Source organism: Pseudorasbora parva, chromosome 25 (assembly GCF_024679245.1).
Source record: "Pseudorasbora parva isolate DD20220531a chromosome 25, ASM2467924v1, whole genome shotgun sequence".
Lineage (NCBI taxonomy): Eukaryota > Metazoa > Chordata > Actinopteri > Cypriniformes > Gobionidae > Pseudorasbora > Pseudorasbora parva.
The window spans coordinates 26,507,357-26,527,673 of record NC_090196.1 but is presented as its reverse complement, the minus strand read 5'-3'; the positions used below and the strand labels follow the sequence as shown (position 1 = coordinate 26,527,673).

The 20,317-nt window shown below is 38.3% G+C and overlaps 2 protein-coding genes across 3 annotated transcripts; both read right to left on the bottom strand.

Moving 5' to 3' along the window:
- Positions 1-3,267: 3,267 nt before the first annotated feature.
- gdpgp1 (GDP-D-glucose phosphorylase 1) lies at positions 3,268-6,079 on the bottom strand. The gene has a single exon (XM_067437252.1). It carries the CDS (start codon positions 6,001-6,003, stop codon positions 4,966-4,968), a length of 1,038 nt encoding a protein of 345 aa, XP_067293353.1. The 5' UTR covers positions 6,004-6,079; the 3' UTR covers positions 3,268-4,965.
- Positions 5,795-19,829, bottom strand: unc45a (unc-45 myosin chaperone A). 2 transcript variants are annotated; one of them, XM_067437249.1, is made up of 20 exons: positions 19,628-19,829; positions 19,094-19,295; positions 18,839-19,014; positions 18,658-18,747; positions 18,408-18,575; positions 18,137-18,305; positions 15,765-15,935; positions 13,324-13,495; positions 12,908-13,208; positions 12,714-12,808; positions 11,901-12,042; positions 11,663-11,803; positions 11,225-11,352; positions 10,890-10,956; positions 9,895-10,008; positions 9,695-9,810; positions 9,347-9,464; positions 9,096-9,251; positions 7,485-7,752; positions 5,795-5,934 (listed from the first exon to the last, which is right to left on the bottom strand). In XM_067437249.1, the coding sequence occupies exons 2-20, from the start codon at positions 19,293-19,295 to the stop codon at positions 5,918-5,920; spliced, it is 2,811 nt and encodes a 936-aa protein (XP_067293350.1). In that variant the 5' UTR covers positions 19,628-19,829; the 3' UTR covers positions 5,795-5,917. The 2 variants fall into 2 exon arrangements, with proteins under 2 accessions (XP_067293350.1, XP_067293351.1); XM_067437250.1 differs by lacking the exon at positions 5,795-5,934 and having other exon boundaries at positions 7,149-7,752.
- Between the last annotated feature and the right edge of the window lie 488 nt (positions 19,830-20,317).

Here is a 20,317-nt window from a genome sequence, read left to right as displayed (position 1 = left end):
GTAATTCCCGAGGCTCTGAGTATTTTTAGAAAAGGGTATTTGACATTGTCCCAAATGGCACATTTAATGTGTCCTTGTGGTCTTACGTTGATTGTCAAATGTCCTTTTCTACATGGCATTACTTCACCAAAATGTGGAGGAGGAGGATGGGCAAGGCCTTAGGACGCCGTGCTTCATGGGTACCTATAGAGTTTATAGAGTGCAACGGTGCTTGCCCACTTTTTCAACGGAATTGGTTCTGGAAGTATTTTTTCCAGTAATATCTACCATGGGGATTTCAAAATAGTCTCCATTAAAGCGTTTTCAAGGCCTGAACCAAGACAACCAGCTACGAGGTTAATCATAACATTGAAAACTTTGATTTTGAAGCAAAAAAGTATTTGAAAATATAAAGGTACAAAACGGTTTATATATTAAGTGAGAGAACCGGCAATCCATGAAGCATTGCAAACAGCATAAGAGAATTAAAAATGATAGAGAAATATAAAACTCATCTCACAAGAGTGGTTCTACAATCATTTTATGAAGCGATGAGTAGTTTTTGTGCGCAAAAAAAACTAAATAAAGACTTATATAGTGATGGGCCGATTTCAAAACAAAGTTTCGAAAATGAATAAGCGTATTGATTTATGATTCGGATCGCGTGTCCAACCACCAAACTGCTGAAATCATGTAACATAAGCCCCTTTCACACTGTGATTCCGGCAAATACACGGATAATGCGACCCGGCATTTGTTCCCGGGCCGCTAGATTTGGTCCATTCACACTGCCAGCGAAATACCGTAATGTGCGCTTTCACACACAACCCGTAACGGTCCCGGATCGAGTTGACATGTGACATCCTGATGTGACGTATAATGGCGAGCGATCTCAGCTTCAGCCCGGATAGTAAGGAGCTCCGTGGTCTTGACTTGTGTCCAGTTTACCCACATTTTTGCTTGTTTAATTTTAGTTTCTTTTGTATACGAACACTCTCTGTGTTTAAAACACCGACTAGCTCTTTTGGCACTGCTTGGGTTTTGTTATTGAAAAAACAAGCTCTAGGAGTCGCACGATAACTACGTACACATTGCGGCATTAATTTCGGCTTTTGTTCACACAGCGCTCGTCCCGGGTCGAATACCGCAATGTTACTAGGTCCCCGACCCGGGTCGAATTCGGTAATCAATTCCGGGACGTGGTTGCTTTCACACAGAAGGCGACCCGGCAATGTTCCGGGAATATTGCGGGTCCGACGTGCAGTGTGAAAGGGGCTATAGGTGATCCGAATCATGAATCGATACACTGATTCATAACGGATCAGATCTTTTTTTTGAAATCGGCCCATCACTATATAAGTCGTTATTTAGGGGGGTTTTTTGCGCGCAAAAAGTATTCTCGACGCTTCATAAAATTATTGTAGAGAAACTGTAGTGAGATGGGCTTTGTAACGACGTCTTTAGTGCCTTTATGGGTCTTCATTTGTGTTCTGAACATGAACGGAAGTCTTACGGGTGTCAATTAATTAATTACAGGATTTTCAGTTTTGGGTAAACTAACCCTTTAACAACCTCGTAGCGTAGCTCAAGTCTGTCTTTAAAGGTCTATAACGTTAAAAATGTTTCAGTTTTTACTTCTGGAACTCGACTATTGGACCACAAACTGGACTAGATATGGTTAAGGGAATTGCTGTAGCCACTCTAACCTGCCCAGACATTGACATGTTTATGCTCTCATTAGATCCAGACAGTTTATTTTGACATTTTTTTGCTGGAAGGTTTAAACCTCTACCGGTTTCGTGCACAGTAATTGGTACATAGAGTTCTCATATGTGCAATGTAAATGTTATCCGTCACGCTCTACTAGTGTTCTTCTGTCTGCAGGCGTCACTCAGTGGACGTGCTGGTAATCTTGGATCTTTGAGGGCTGAATAATATTTGTTACTGATTCATGGAGCATGTGGCTTTATGCATTAACAAGACTTTTTTTTTAATTATTTATATTTGCGAATGTAAAAGCGAAACGTTATTATTCGCTTTTAAGGTTCATGTATGCTCACTCCATTTTAATTCAATGTCTGTTTGCCCTTGTTTAAGTTTTTTTTTTTTTCTTATAAGACATTGTTTCAGTAGCTTACTGGCCAATTAAAGTTCCTTTTTAGTAGGCTTGAATTGGAATTGTATTATATGGAACATTTAGATATTTGTTTTACTGATTGCACTTGTAAATCTTACATAATTATGGGCATATTTGTGTCCTCTGTTTAAGTGTTAAAAGGGGCCATCAAGCCCTTATTTGCATCTTGAATGTTTAGTCATCACTGTCTCATTGATTGATGCTGAATGAGGTTGAAATCTAGTCAGGGTTTGACCTCTAATGGTTGAGTCAAACCTCACAGCAACAAGTTGAATCAGTTCAGTAAAGTAAAAGTCTAATGTATCGCCTCTTGAGTTTTGTTTTGCCAAGTATGGCTGATAAAAGGGTCTGTACAAGATGCACAGCAGGGTTCTTGTTGTGGTGTGAAACAGATGACACAGGTCTCTTCGGACCGGTTTAGTGTTAGTTACAGCAACCATCACCTGGAATTAATAGGTTTTCGACGCCGCAGAGCGTTTAAACGACGCCAGAGTGAGTTTACGTTGTCTGGGTTGGATCCTCTCGGGCGTGCGGTTTCGATTCGACACGCGGGAAGGATTCTACCTCACTGAGCTTTAAACAGGACAGTCAGACTGTGCTTTGAGGTGAAATTCCTGTTAAATAATTATAACGAGCCACAAGGGATGATTAATATCTTTTCACCTTCAAACTGGCTTCTCTTTCAGGCTCCTTTTGTAATGAAGAAACACACACCGCATGCCTGAATGCGCGTTAGTTGGGGCCATGCGTGTAGCAGAACCTGACGAGTTCATCACGATCTGATCAAGTAGGCCTACTGATTCAGGCAAAATGGTGTCCACTTTCCTGGCGTTTCTGTGAAATGCTGCCATTGTGTACAGTTCAGAAGCAGGCTCTTTGTTTGGGATGGAACATTCTGTAATGAAACCGGGATTTTCTCAGAAATCATGTTTACTAGAGTGGCAGTATTAGAGTGAGCAATGATCTGCACTTCAGATTATGACCGGAAATAGACCACCCGGGCATTTCTGGAATAATGTTTTTATCTTATTGCAGGCATCTGGATGCCTGTCAGCAAACTAAACACACAAAGTGATGACTCGGTCACATGATAGGGACTGCAGATGAAAATGAACATTTATGGCAAAATCCATACAGCATATGACAAAGTCGCATTTACAGGATGGACACAAGTGCTCATATTAATTAATGTGTATTCTTGTTTTTAAAATAAACAAATGTTGCACTGTTTTGAATGTTTGTTGTTTTATTGTTGTAGATGGCACGTGACCTTTTTATATATAGTCAAACCAAATGAAGACACCATTTTTTTTGGTACTAGTTTATTTATGTTAGTGATAATATAGCAAAATAAAGTAAACTGTGACATATTATCACCGAAGATTCTTCATACAGTGGACTACCAGTTCCATTGATCAAAATTTGGGACCAAAATTATTAAGAAACTTTGACCTGGCCATGTTTTGCTTAAATGTTTTTTCTTTGATTGCTAATGCGACATTTTACATCACAAACTGAACAAAATGAAGCATTGCTTGGTCATTGGTTGACCTAAATTTGTATTATATAATTGTGTACTTAAATTCAACAGCTGATTGGTTGATTATAATCTATTACATATCTTTCTATCAAAGTTATCTGACATTATCAAGATTAATTTGTTCTGTTTCAGTTTAACTTGGAGTTTGTCATATTTTATTACCATTTTCTAAACCATACCGAATAAATATGTCATAATGTGTTGAAGGTGTCTGTTTTGGTTTGACTGTATAAATATATATAAACACACACAAACAATTGTTTTACATATGAAATAAATACACATATAATTAACACATACACATAAAATTATTGTATTACAGATGTTTAGGGTAGAGTGGGGGAAAACACCCATACATTTTCTGTGAAACAAAAGTTAAATGTGTCTAGAATAGTTATTCTAGCATGACATACATTATAAACCAAGTATGAAAAATGTCGCGAGTTAAAATTACAGTTTTCATGTTATTAGATTTATAACAAAAATTAATTTATAGCCCAAAATGCTCCCACTCTGACAAAGCAATTTGCTTTATGTTTACAGCTAAATCAGAGTACAAGCATGTTTTACCTTGAAATTAAAAAGACAAGCCAAAATAACATTAGATAAATATGATTATTAATAATGAACCATCTAGAAAATCAACCCTTTTAAAAAATATTGTTAGGGGTGATGCTAAATGGCCAGCTAACTAACTAGCTGATGCCAATGTGAGGTATTTTTTTTAAATCTAAAGTCCAAATATTTTTATTCAACCACCTAGTTAGATTACATTTGATGGAAAAAACATAGAATGTGATGTTCAGACTACAGTATTTATGATGCGCTTTACCCCAAGTGACTAGGTTTGAGAGAAAAAGTTGTCATTCTGAAAATATAATTAAATAGGCCTTTCTCTTCTCTTATCGTATAAAACTGTAATGTTCTGAAAAACAGCAAGCTCCCCACCCCACCCCACCCCACCCCACTGTTAAAAATTATATCACTTAACATGAGATCTGTTTTCTCTCAGGTACGTCACCAGTGTAAACTTCGCAGTGAAAACTTCTGCATCACTCTGGTCAAAGTAGCTCATAACAACTACAGAAACTTATCTAGTGGTTATTTTGGGAAAACAGTAGCATTTCCCCCCACTCTGCTCTGCCCTAGTATAATGTATATAGTGCAGATGTAAGTGTAGCAGCTTCAAGTGGCAGAATGACACATTTGTGTATAAAATCTGATCTAGGCTAATACATCAACATTTATTATATATTCCCTGAAACTCTCATTTAGATACAGGATTTTTTGCCTAAAATAAAAGTGGCATCTATAAACATTTCATGATATGCTTTTGCAATTGAGTGAATTCTTCTTGAGACAGCAGATATTTGCGGATGATGTCTTGTACTCCGCCCTCAGTGATTGTCTCATAGTCTTCTCTGTTTTTGAAGGGAAGGTGACCGGCGAGCTCACATAGGGCCACATTGAAGGCGGACTCTTCTTTGGCCCCAAAACAAGACAACCGGGGCCATATGATAACCCTCACCCCGATTCGGGATGAAGACGGGTCACAGTCCCTTTGTGGAGGACAACCACGGGTGATGAAGAGGTTGTGTGCGATGTTCCTGTCAACCAAAATATCAGTGAGATTGCATACAGCCTTGACTGTCTGGTCCAGGTTTGACCCCTGTGTGTAGAACAGAAAGCCAGCTGGGAAGTCCAGGAGGCGATACAAGTGTTTTTGAGGCAGGACCAGTTCTGCTGGGGAGGTCTCAATCCTCATTTGGTGCTTTAGGTAGTAGCCATGGAGATGGAGATGGTTAACTGAGGCAAACCCACCAAGGCTGTTGAAGCCGACCCTGAATCCTGGATCAGCGCTCAGCAGAACCGTTTCTATCCCCATCTGGACCGCCAAAGGGGTCAGTATCTGTGGGTGACACCGCTCCGGTTCAGGCACGAGCAGACAGTGGCCGAATTCCAGCGGACTCACATTTATTATCACTTTGCACTTCCGTTTCGAAGCATTCTGATGGTCTTCACATAGTAGCTCAAAGAGCAGCTCTTTAGGGTTGATTTTATTGAAGTTGAACTGCTTTGGGTCAAAGTTCTGCCGGACGCTCAGGATCTCCTGCGGTTTTCGTCTCTCGACGCCTCTCATGATGTTTAGCTGAGCGATGTAGCCGCACGGACCAGGGAGGATCCGCGTCTCCAGATCGTCCAGCTGATACCGGAACTGCCCGGCGTTCTTCCTCTCAGTCCATCCGGACCGCAGCGCGATGTCAAATCTGGAGCGGTTCTGGTTTCCGGAACAAACATTATTTATAAAGTCTTTGTTAGTGTAGGTGAACATTGAACAGTCAGCCATAGTTACATTTCACTTGTATACAACCGTTCCCCATTCCGATAATGCCAACGTGTTCAGCAGCAGAAAGAATACAATTACAACTCTTGAACGTCTCTGATTGGTCACGAAGAGTCATATGACACATTTGGGAACTATGGAGAGTGAGAGGGCTCGGGCCGTTTTTTCCAACGCGATTTGTAGTTTATACCTCTTTTGAACACTATTGTTCAGAAGTTTTGTAGAACATTGATACTTTGACTAAGAAACGATGCATTAAATTGATTAAGCATAGATATTTATGTTGTAAAACTTCTATGTTAGATCCTGTTCATTTGGACATTCTGTTCGTCATAGAATATTTTTTTTCCAACATTGATAATAAATAAATAGTTCTTAATAATATAAATAGGATCACGTAACACTGAAGACTGCTGAAAACTCAGGGTTGCATTACATGAATCAATTATATTTTAAAATATATAAAAATAGAAAACATTTATTTTAAATTGTAAAAATGTTTCACAATATGACCTTTTTTAATTTATTTTTTACTGTATTTTTAATAAAATAAATGCAGATTTGGTGAACACAGGGGACATAAATTAAAAACATTTGACTGATCCCATACATTTGAATGGTAGTGTATGCAAATAATAATTTTGTTAAATATGCATATATTTGGAAATAACATCAAAAGTGACCCAACTAAAAAGTTTTGTGTGTTCTATTTAAAAAAAAACAATTAAAATGTTTATTTCAACAAAATATGTTTTATGTCAATTAAATTAATGTTTTTTTCAGTTTTAATGATAACTCCTCTTAATTAACAGCAATGTCACTTTAAAAATCAAGGATTTTCACCTATTAAAAAACATGTAATATTAGTTGTACTATATGAGCAAAATTCCACTAGAAAATGGCCTTTGACTCCCATGTAAGAGGAAATACATAAATTATAATTTTTTTAGAACACGAACACACACACACACACACACACACACACACACACACACACACACACACACACACACACACACACACACACACACACACACACACGTTGTAAAACAGTGTGAAAAATTCAACATGTTTAAACCCAACCAAATCTACTTAATCTGTGATCTGTGAGCAAACAAAAGCAAGAATAAAAACAAAACCCCCACACCTCAAACAAAAGTAGTGTTTATATAAAAACCAGAATACATCTTTTCACATTCAACAATTAAGACTTGAATATACATGGTAAGGCAGTCAAACAAATGTGCCAAAGAATAAATAACATATGATTAATTCTTTGAGTGTGTGCTCTTCACACATGTAAGTAGAGTATCATATAATATCTTGGAATGTGCATGTAAAATAAATTGAGTGCACGTAATGGAGTGGAAGTGAACAAACTCAATATTTGGTCTCTTTAGACAGTATGAAATGTGTGCTACGTTTCTATCCCAATGGATAAAAGGCTCCAAAACCCCTCATTAGACTGCATCACATCGAATTACCATTAGCTCCTCCCTCGTTGTTTCGGATGAGTCCGTACTCAATGGCCAGATCCAAGCAGCGCTGGGCGGCTTTCCGAACGGAGTCCTGCTTGGGATCGTCTCCTTTAGCCAGGACAGACAGGATCTCCAGTGCCTCACTCTCAATGACTTTCTCTGCCAGACTTTTGTCTGCCTGCATGATGTTCATAATGATGACCGCCCCACGATGCCGCAGTTCCTGACTTTCGCTGAGCAGCAGAGCCTGGAAGATCTCCAGCCAGTGACTCGTCTAGAGAAAAGGAGGGGGATTGAGATGAAGAATGTGAGAATTCTTAAAGTGCCCATATTATGCTTTTTTGGATATTACCCATCATCTAGTGTGTAAAATAGCTTTTTATGTGGACTGCTCTGAGTTATTAGCCGGGTTTCCATTAAAGATCTGCACAAAACTTTTGTGATATTTTCTAAATGTCGATCAAAAACTATTGCGAAATGACAACGATTCCATTAACTGATGCTAAGCGACTAAAACATCACACCATGAGTCATTACCAAAATCATGGTGACGGATGTTGGTAGGTTTACGTATATCCCAGTCACTACTACTTACACACTAGCCATAGGCGTGTTATCCAAGAATTAATGGGATGGAAAGCCCCTCATATTTGGAAGGGGCCACGTCTGGGTGTTTCTCTCTCATATCTGCATGAGGTCTTGATAAATTGTGGCCTTTCTTTGTTGTTTAGAATCAAGTATTCCGTTCATTTGTCTATTATGAGTTTACTAAAGAACTCCGTCTCATCTTCTATCCAAACATACAGTGCCATCTTTAAAGAATGATCATGTGACTTAAGTATGCCAGGTGACCCTTTAAAAACTTAGCAGTTTTGCGAAATATTACTTTTTTGAATTGCCTGAAAAAATTGTTTTTAGTTTTCGGTGTATTTTCAATTTTCAATTTCAATTTGCGCAACTTGTAGGGTAATGAGAACACAGCTATTGTCTCACAAAAAAAGAACAGATTCTGCCTGAAACGAGTCATGGGTAATTCCAGTCTTTCTTCCTTCTTGAACCCATGTAGGTTTGTAACAAATTTGCATAATGCCAGCCTATGGTCTTCATTGGCTGCCCATGAACGTCTACTTTGACCCTCAAGCACTGGAGACTTTGGTTCGTGTTGTCGACATGTCGAGAAGACGCCATGTTCTGTGCTGTGAAAGCCAATCCACTTTGAAGCATGTCTAAAGGATGAGGACTCTGCCTCAAATTGACATGGGAAAACCGATACTGTCGTTACTGTTCATATCACACTATTCGTGTTTACAAGTGCTGAGGAAGATCCAGAGCTAAAGTTCAGTTATGGTAATGGAGATTTAGTTTCTGACACACACTGCAGAGCAGGCTCACGGAAAGAAGGGGTTTAGAAAGACCGGATCCTTGATCAAACCGTTTCAGAAACTGTGAGAAATTAGGTGATGTGCAATGTATAGTATGAGAAAATTGTGTGTGTTTTTTGACCTTGAATGCTTGTAAAACTATTGTTGGAAGCTTCAAAATTATTTCAAAATTAGGAGCCTTTAAAAATACACAATGGAGGCACGTTAATCAAGTAAGACTCAAAGCGGTACTCACTGTGTCAGGAATACGTGTACACAGCTCGGACATTTCCCCTGTCAGCACGGCCAGCGTGCCCGACGCAGCCTTCCTCAGTCGCTCGTCATCTTCGCCACTGTAGAGCACCAGCAACTTGAGACGGTCACTGTCCTTAACCAGGTAACACTTCTGCACCTGATGCATCAAACAAAACCATAAAAACCAGTCTTTTCCCAGAAGGAATTAGCTCAAAATTAGGTCCAAAAACTGAATACCGTCAAATGACGTACCTCATCGCTTAAGGCCAGATTGCACATACACTCTGTGGCGGCAGCACGGACCATCTCGTGCTCCTCAAACATGTAGCCCTCTATTTTAGGCACGGCTTTCTCCTTAATGATCTTCTGCCTGTGGGGTTGAAATGTGGTTTGACTGGGGGTTGTTCTTAAAGTCACAAGTTTATGGACACCAAGGGTGGGACAACCTGTCACTCACATGAGATCGACCAATAACAAACCACAACCATCCAATCAATTCCTGATGGACACAACCAAGTCTCGCCCTTCATTTTTTCTTGTTCGAGAAGCATTTTCCCTCTAATGTACGTCACAAATACATTTCAGTTGCTGACGGCTAACCTGAGTCTCTCACTGAAGCCAGCCAGGTTGGTGAGGGCCATCAGAGCCTCAAAGTTCTGTAGCATCGTGCAGTCAAGCGCCAAAAGACTGACCAGGGGTCTCACCACCTCATAGACCTGCACAAACACATAATTCATCATGTTATACATTTAATTCCCGACTGAAATCATTAAGAAGGGTTAAATAGGGTGCTGACATACTCTCTCGCCTGGAAATGCGATCTCAGGGTTGGATGTGATGGTGATCTTGGCTAGAGCTTGTGCTGCTTTGATCTTACCCCGATCTGTGCTCTCAGAAACCAAAGGTAGTAAGGCCTGCATCAAGAAAAACAAGCAAACCATTCAAAAGTTTGTGACCAGTTATATATATATATATATATATATATATATATATATATATATATATATATATATATATATATATATATATATATATATATATATATACAAACTATATATATATAGTATCTTTTTTTAAAAAGAAAATTAATCCTTTTATTCATCAAGGATATATAAAATTGATCAAAAGTGACAGTAAAGACATTTATAATTTGACAAAAGATTTCTATTTCAAATAAATGCTGTTTTTTGAACTTTCTAGAATCCTGAAAAGAACATATCAAGGTTTTGACCAAAATATAAAGCAGCACAACTGTTTCAACATTGATAATAATGAAGAAGAAATGTTGCTTGAGCAGCAAATCAGCAAATTAGAATGATTTCTGTAGGATCATGTGACACTGCTAAAATATATTCAAATAAAATAGAAGTTATTTTTAAATTGGAATATTATATCGCAATTTTAGTTTTTACTGTATTTTTGCTTTAATAAACGGAGTAAGCATAAGAGACCTAAAAAAAAAAAAACAATCTTACCAACCACAAGCTCTTTATTTTAAGATGACGTAGTTACAACATGTACTTATTATAGTAATATCAGTAAATTATGCATAATTACAAGAAACTAACCCTAAAAACAAACCCCACATAACTCGATAGTGAGTACATGTAGTTAATTAATATTACTCAATACTTATTTCAGTAAGTACAATGTAACCACATCACATTAAAATAAAGCTAAAAAATAAAATAAAGTGTAACCTTTAACTGTACAGTATTATAATAATGGTGTGAAATGTTCTTATTCTGGTCCTGGAAGGAACCGATGCTTAACCACCATGAGAGAATATTCTTACTTTTCCTCCTCCTTGTGCCACAACTAAACCTCTGTCCTCATGTCTTTCCACCAGAGCCAAAATCACCCTGTCAGGAAGAGAAAGAGTCACTCATTTCATCTAATAAAAGGGCCATTTCCTTGGACAGAAATCAACCATTTTGCACACTAAAATCCATTTTCAAACAATCTCCCCTGATGGAGCAAATTGATAAAGGCTTAATCTAAATTTGGGACAGTAGTTGTGCCAGCAGTGGGAAAGGGCCAAAAGTGGAGTGCAATTAAAGTACGTTACAGTAGCTGCCTTTGAATTCTGCCAGACTTTTACAAATTGACTGAGCATCAAATTGGACAGACCTGGCGATACACTCTCTGCAGGCTTCCGTGAGGGCGGGACTCTCCTGTTTCACCATACAAACCAATGCTGACACCACCCCAGCCTCCAGGAGCTTCACCACCCTCTTCTCTACAAACGATTGAGCATCCTACACGAAAACACATTGAGAAAACGCATGTAAAAATTTGGTAATTTATTCCCCCTTGTGTCGTTTCAAACATGTACGACTTTCTTTCTTCCAAAACAACAGGAAAGAGATGAGCAAATAATGACTTTTGGTCTGTTATTCGCAAATAAATATGATGCAAGGACCACATTTATGGTGCTTTTTAGTTTTGTTGTACAGAAGAGAGCAGTGTGAACACAGAAAAAAATTGTGATATGGGTTTGAAATGACAAATTGAATCAATTTACACAAATGCTGATAGTACGTTCATTTTCAGGGTTATATGTGTTACCTTTGGATGCTCCTCAGGTACGTGTTGTTTAGCATATTTAGCTAGTTCCACCATCTGAGGGTCTGGTTTCTCAACATCATAGCTGTTGGTGCAGTTAACCAGTGTAGAGGCCACGGCAAATAACACTGTTTTGTCCTCAGACTGCGAAGACAAACGAGAACATGAGGGAGTTGCTGTAGCTGTCAAGCATTAGTATAATGGGGGATGTGTATCTCCAAAACAGTAGGAAGGGCGGTACCTTAGCCAGCTCAAACATGGCCTGAAGGGCTTTCTTATCCTCCACCAGGTCCTCTTTCACATCGGCGTCCAGCGTTAGGTAGGCCAGGCCCTCGATGGCCCAGCGCCGGGATGTTGGAGGAAGTGCTTCGTTGCAGAGCCACCTGGAAGAGAACGACAGCTGAAGGCCACCTGCACAGAACACCTTTGCAATTATAGAGCAACCTACTTTTTTAAAGGGTCAAATTAACATATGCACTCCCATGCAAAAATTGCTTTTGCTGCAGCTGCAAAACTAACATGTCTTGTATAGGTTTCATGCTACTGGAACATGCAGCTCAACACGAGCAGATTCTGATCAGTAAAAACTCCCCAAATTTAAATTTAAAACATAAAGGCAACACTATGTTAATGTGTGAAAAATGTGCAATGTTTCAGGTCTATAAGACAAAATATATGTAGCTTCTAATATTACATAATTTAATATTTTTCATTGTATATAATATTATCGTATAATGTAATATAAAATAAATACTTAAAATAATAAATCAAATAATAATTACATATTTTAAAAATAATAAAACTGCTGATTATCAATAAATAATACATTAATAAACAAATATTCTAAATATATGAAATATTTAAGATATAAAGTAAATATGTTAAAATTGACAGTGCCTAAAACATTTAACTAAATCTCATTTTTTTCAGCCTTCTGACCTCAGTTTGAAAACCCATTTAAACTAGATTTTTTACTTCACTGAATGAAATGTGAGTGGTTGTCTAATACGCAAAACTGATCGCTACGATGCTATTAGCAAAGCTCAGAACCTACTTCCTGCACTGCTTGGCGAGTTTAAGTGTTGACCCTTCTGCAAACTGCTTCATGCTGAAATCGGTGCCTCCAGCAGAGCCAAGTTTGCACAACCCCTAGAAAACACACACACACACACACACAGGGGTCCCATAAAGAACTCAGCAAACAAATGACAACTCAAAACACAGATGTCTTCGAGTCTGAATGCTCACCACCAGCGCTCGCACACGTATTCGGTCATTATCGCTTTTCTTGTACAGGTCTTTCAGCAGAGCCACACCATTGGCTGTGATGAATGACGCTCTCTTGGCTTTGCCTGCAGCGTGAATGAGCGCCTCCACTGCCACCTGCTGGTGAGTGATGTTTTCGGACGCACACAGGGAGATGACGGCTTCCATGATCCCGCTCAGCTCCAGGGTGAGGTTTCCCACATCACTGGGGCCCTGCAGCAGTACAGAGACCGTCTGTATCGCTCGCAGTTTCCTCTCCATATCTGAGCTGCCAAAGTGATGCCTGCAGAAAACGTGAATGGACGGTAAAAAGAAAATGTACATTTTTAACTAGTTTCTACCATGCAATAACAGATATAATATAATATAGTATATATGACATAACTTATGTCACTTACTGGACATATTCCTCACAGAGCTTGCCGAAGTTTTCCCTCTCTTTATCACTCTTCAGGTCGTCATAAAGCTTATTGAGTAGAACGGAGCAGCTCATGGGAGTGTTGTCTGTGAGCGGCAGCCCACCCTCGACCTCAGGAACAGTTCCTGCTACTTCTAGAATCTTCTTTAACCCTAAAAGGAAAAGGAAAACCATGAAATAATCTGTTCATTTTTTTTAATATATATTTTTTTATAGCTTGATCGATTCTCTTCAAACGGCCTTTATTAATCCCCAGAGCTGCGTGGAGCACTTTTATAATGGATGTAAACACTTTTTAAGCTTCAAACTAAGTGGCAGCCTCCCACAATCTCTCTTGAAGCCAATACGGAAGTAACTGAAACTGCAATTCCTCGACTGGCCACTAGGAACAGGCTCCAGACGGGAGTAGAATCTTATTGAGCCCCATGTTAAAGGGGTTAGTTCAGCCACAAATGAAAATTATTTCATTAATTACTCACCCTCATGTCGTTGGACACCTGCAAGACCTTCGTTCTTCTTCGGAACACAAATGAAGATATTTTTGTTGAAAGCTGATGGCTGAGAAAGGCTTCAGAAAGGCCTCCATTGGCATTCAGAACATTTCCACTGACCCACTCACAAGACCCATAAAGGCACTAAAGACTTCGTTACAAAGTCCATCTCACTACAGTGGCTGTACAATAATTTTACCAAGCGACGAGAATAATTATTGTGTGCAAAAAAAAATCAAAATAATGACTTTATCCGCCAAGATATTGTCTTCCGTGTAGGTCTCGGACGTGCACTCACGCGATAGCGGCGCTCCTCCTCTTCCGGGTCATCTATTCAAACCGGTGGAGCTGCGTCATTTTCTCGCGCATGCGTCAAGTTCACGTCACTAACTTGGTGGATAAAGTCGTTATTTTGATTTTTGTGCACACGATAACTATTTTCACCGCATTGTAAAATTATTGTACAGCCACTGTAGTGAGATGGACTTTGTAACGACGTCTTTAGTGCCTTTATGGGTCTTGTGAGTGGGTCAGTGGAAGTGTACTGAATGCCAATGGAGGCCTTTCTGAAGCCTTTCTCAGCCATCAGCTTTCATCAAAATTATCTTCATTTGTGTTCCGAAGATGAACGAAGGTCTTACGGGTGTCGAAAGACATGAGGGCGAGTAATTAATGATATCATTTTCATTTTTGGGTGAACTAACCCTTTAAAACGCCCATCTTTACAGCAGAAAAAAAAAAACATGTTTACAGCTTAATAAAAATTGAGGTTTTGGCCTATAAGGCTAATTTTGCCCTTCATGACAACTGTGAGGGGGGTTAATTTTTTTATAACTCATTCGTTTACATTATATTAAGCCTTAAAGTTCTGCATAATTAAGGGGTGTGGCCAATTTGAGTGATAGGTGGATAGTCATTTGTCTGTTGTCAGTTAGATGTCTCCTCAGCTCACCCACATCCAGCCTCTTTGCCCATTTTCTATTATACGTATGTGACGTGCTGCCAAGATGGCAATGGCCAGCTCGTCTCTATTTCACGCTTCAGAACTGCTCTTCAGAATCCTATGGGTGACGTTACAGACACTACGTCCATATTTTTTTACAGTCTATGCTTCAAACTCAATGGACCCTACCATGGTCACTACCATTATAAAGCGTGGAAGTGTCAGGATATTTATTAAAATAACTCAGATTGTGTCATCATAAAGAAGAAAGTCACGTACACCTAGAAAGGCTTAAGGGTGAGTGAATCATGGGGTAATTTTCATTTTAAAGTGAACTACTCCTTTAACAAACATGCATTCACACTATGATACTTTCCGGAAAAGTTCGCTGGTAAATACCTTTGTACTACCATTGGCCTGTGGCAATTACATAATAGATAAGTGTGTGGAGTCTTAGCCATCTTTAACGTTAAAATATTTTCCAGTTAATTTCTCCTGTTCAGTCCGCCAAGGTCAGACGTCCACGAGTGAAAATATGAACACACTGGAAATCCGCTTTGTAGTAGAAATGAAGTTGTACTTCTGATGAACACACTGACACTGTTTTTCATGTTTAATATGGTAAAGCTGCTTGACTTTAAGCAATTTATTGTATAATGTGCTTTATAAATAAACATGACGTGACTTTACTAGAGTGCCGAATTGCAGAGCTTGTACAAAAATATCCACATGATCAAATGCTTTTCTTATGCTTTATAAAATAAAAATTGTGTTTATTTTATTATTGAGAGGAAAGCGTGCAGCGCATATTTACATATTCATCTAAACGCTGCTCTCATTACTGTGGGCATTGTCTTACAGTATATCGCAGGTCCCATATTTCAAACTTCCGTTTTTACCCCTAAGCAAAGAACAACAAATATTTTTGCCGTAATTATATCGGGACCTTAAATCTCAAATGAGAGCAAATCTTGTGGTCAAACGTACCCTGGTCGATGACCCACAGTGTGAGGGAGTTGTCTGGGTTTTTCAAAGATTTCCGTGGCACCTGTTTGACCAGCAGGTTGATGGCGCTGTCACGTCCGCCTCCAGACACGCTGGATGCAGGGAGCATCTCGATTAGATGACGCAACATGGAACGCAGCTCGCGGGAGGGTTCTGCAACACATGCAAAGCATTTTCAAAATGTAATTTTCAGTTATTTGCATATATCATATCCAGAAGAAAACAGAAATGTTTAATAGTATTAATATAATACCAAGGGGTGTTTTGCTTGTACTGTTAGAGCAATTTCCTACAGCTAATTTTTATACGTTTTTGTTTTGTTTTATTTTATATTAAGTTTTGAAGACTGTTTAAAAGGTTTGCAGACTGGAAGAAATATAAATAATTCATTTTTCAATTTTGCTGTCCCAGCTGTGCTAGTTTTTCATTTGATTATATTTCATATCACTGTTTGTTCTTGTGTAATGCAATCAAAAACTCAAAATCAATATTTAATGTACGTTTGATCAAAATTACATCAAAATACAACATATTTGTATTTTTGGGTCAATGACATGGCATGTCAATTCTGCTGTCCAAAACATTCATAATATAAAAAATATATACATTTTTAAATACATTACATTAAATGACTCGACTTCCTCCTCTTAATTACTCATGTGAGTATTTATTATAAATAATTCATCTTTAAGGAACTATTGAGCTCAAAAGTCCCAAAATGTAATTTCAGGTAAAATCTGAATACAAAAATATGACAAAAAAGTAAATAAAAAATGAATAAAAGTAATTTATAATCTACTTGGGTATAATTGTATTGAAATGTTCAATGATGCTTACAAATATAGTGATAATATTTAGCTCATTTACATTTTTATGACAGAAGGACTTTTGTCTCCAAATTGACCTTTTCATAAATGACCATTTTGGACCATGTACTGCACCGTAATGCAATTTGGCATGTCATGTGACATAATATTGTATCAAAAGAAGACCCTGAAGGAGCCCCAAAACATGTGCAAAGGCCAGTAAGCATCTCTTAAAATGCTGATATTTTGACCTTTTCGGTCACTGGTGCACTTTGTAGCAATATCATGTGTCCTTTTGGATATTCCTAATAAATGTTTATAATGTATTTATATAAAAACAACTCTCTATTAAGATAAACTTAAAGTGATGATAGCTATGTTGTAGTTTTCCCACAAGAAGTTAGTGCCTGATTATAAAGAAAAAATATTTGTTTTCTCATTCCAGGATAACAACCTATCATTCTTGGATAACAAAAAAAACCTGTCAGCCAGGACATGTCATCCATTATCCAGAATGACTTATGTATAACAATCTAGTTTTTAATTAATATTTGCGAACTTTTCGACATAGTTATTATTAGGGATGTGCAAGAATAGCCGACAAGTCGATTAAACCATAGTGTTGCTGCTAGTCGACTTGAAAAATACTAGTTGTTACATTTTTTTGCTTTATATTTTTACAAAGGCTACGTTTAAATTACCATCATGTTAATGTTACATCTTGAAATGAATATATTATTTCGAAAAGTGTATATATGGGGATGGTTTTCATGGTTATTCTGACAACTATTGCAGATTGTCCTTTCATCTAGCTGTATGTCATTCCGGCTAATGACACAGGCAATTCATTAAACACATATTTGTGTGTTAGATTATACAATTATATTGTCTGTTGAGTTAATAATAAATCAAGTCTTATTTACTTCATTGGAAAACATTTTTAAACATTTTCCAGCTTCCCCCCCCCCCCCCAGATTTGGTTCTGAATTTTGAATTATCATCAGCAAAAAATTAGCCCATGTCTATATGAAATCCCAAATTATTTATATTAATTGTGATTAAATTTAGTTTTACAAGCACTATTTTTTTGCTGAGCTCCAATTATGGATATCAGCAAATCTGTATATGCAAACAAATATATAAATGTAATTCATTTTAAAACTCATTACAATTACCCAGGAATGACATTTTTATTAAATATACCATACTCTCATAAGTATAGAAAGTCCTAAACTTGTAAAAAAAAATTATCTTCTGTCATTCACCTATGTACTTATTTGAGTAGTCATGTAAAGTGTGATAATGTACTGAAAGCCAATCATTTACACAAAATAGACCTCTTCAAGGTGATATAAATCCACCTCTGCTTCACATAATATTACATTATGTTGCAATAACGACCATAAACACTAATTTTAGACTTTACACTGCCATAACCCAGTCTTAAAGAAGTAGAACAGAAATTCTCTGCAGGAAATTATTTCTGGTCTTGTCATGGGCTTAAAGTAGGTCGCTGAACTGCGCTATCAAAGTGAAGGTCGATCTCACCTGGCAATATGGCTTCGTCTTTCCCTCTGATCTCTTTGTTCATGCCCTCCGTAAGAGCCTCAAACATCACCTGGAGCAGATGGCATGCTGAAAGAGACACGGTGGAAGCTGCAGAACCCATGACGCCACACAACCTGTCCATACCCAGCTCGTTCACAATGGCCATGGTCTACGAACACAACCATTTGCAAAATATGAGAAGCTTTAGATACGACACCTGTGAGCTTATCAGCTTAACTATCAAACTTGATTATAATGGAAAGTTATTCACCCTCGACTGGTGTCCGGTACACAGGCCAACCAGAGTTCTGAGAGCAGAAAGGATCAGCTCCTCCTGCTTAGACTCAAGAAGCTTCTGGATAAGTTTGACTCCATCATTCCTGAAAATCTGCTCGGCGCCTGCGTCCTCCCGTGAAAGAAACACCAGATTCTGTGCAGCCTAAAAAGGGGAAGATAAGCAGTGAACATCTCAAAAACTGCATTTTAAAAGTCATAATACATTTAAATGTAGTCTTGCCCACCTTCTGTCTGTCTGAAATCGGTGCTGAGCTGTCCAGAAGGAGTTTAAACATCTGTTGAACTCGTGAGTCTGTGGAGGAGAGCTGCGTTGCCTATGTATACACACAATATGTCTTCATGTTCAGATCATAAACACATAGCAGTGATATGTTTTTTTAGCAAGCATCCCTCATAACCGCCAACCTTCTGCTGGATCTGTGCTCCTAGCTGTCTAAGCAGATCTTGGAAAGCTTTATTCTTGGGTTCCAGCTGTGCACATTTCTGAGTGTCCATAAACGCCTGATCCAACCGTCCGAGCTTCTGCAGAGCCTGCGCTCGACGGAATCGGGCCTTGATGTCACCTGGATCTACGTCCAAAGCTTGAGGAACACAACTCGGTTAGAGTGATGAACATGAGATAGCTGATGAAGGTAATACCCACCCTAAAATAATTTTTACCTTTGGCAGCATCTGCCTCTGCTTTGGTATAGTCCTCAATTTTAAGATAGCATGCTGCCCGGTTGCGGTAAAGAACTGCACTTTCAGATTGACAGTCGCTGATCTTCAGAGCTTTGGTGTAGCAGCTGAGAGCTTGTTGCACATCACCGGCTTTAAAATGGCTGTTTCCTTCCTCCCTCAGTGCAGATGAGTCCTGGGTCATCTAAATATTCAAACACATTACATTTGGAAACAAAATACAATAGAACAGATCTTTTTTGGCACTTGACTGGGACTACTGAAATCGCACCATACTGAATAGGCACAGTTGTTCAATACAAATTAATATAAAAATAAAGGAGAATAAGAGGAAACAAACAACATCGTTGAATTATGTATTACGTACAGAATTATGTGAAATGTTTTTTTTTTCAAATAATACACATTGCATAACGTGTAGTATAATATACAGGAATCATAACATCTGTCTAGAGCTGTAACAGTAACTATGGTGAAGTTACATCCTGACTATACAGATACATGATACAATCTCACCTTTCTCTGCGTCTTTGTTTTCGCTTTTCAGATTAAAAAAAAAGTCGGTGGTTGTAATACAGTCTACACTGTTTGTTTCTTTTAAAAACGCTGTAAGATATTTCAAATGGTCCAAATAGTTGCAGTAGTTCTGTTCACTCTGTTCTCGACTGTTCTGCCTGTACACTTCCTGGTTTTGATGCGCGATGATGACGCTGCCGAATCTTACTGGTCAAACGGTCTTGTTACTTCATCAATATTCATGAGTAACGCGCCTCTGCCAGCTCTGGAGACTGTTGAACGCGACGCTTCGCCTCATTTGCTCATCTTTACCATATAAGTCCAGTCACATCCAACGTCCGTTGAATATCTATCTATCTATCTATCTATCTATCTATCTATCTATCTATCTATCTATCTATCTATCTATCTATCTATCTATCTATCTATCTATCTATCTATCTATCTATCTATCTATCTATCTATCTATCTATCTATCTATCTGACTGCCTGTCTGTCTATACAGAAATTGACTTTCAAAAATAAACCTACACTTCTTCAAATAATGATAAATCATCTGTATATATTTGTCCCATTTAACGCCACCAATAATCGAACCAATCAGAGGCCAGTGCGCCTCAGCAGTCAGAAAACTTCATTTCCCACAATGCTCTGCTCCATTCTCAAGCTCTCGCACAGGATCACAGACGT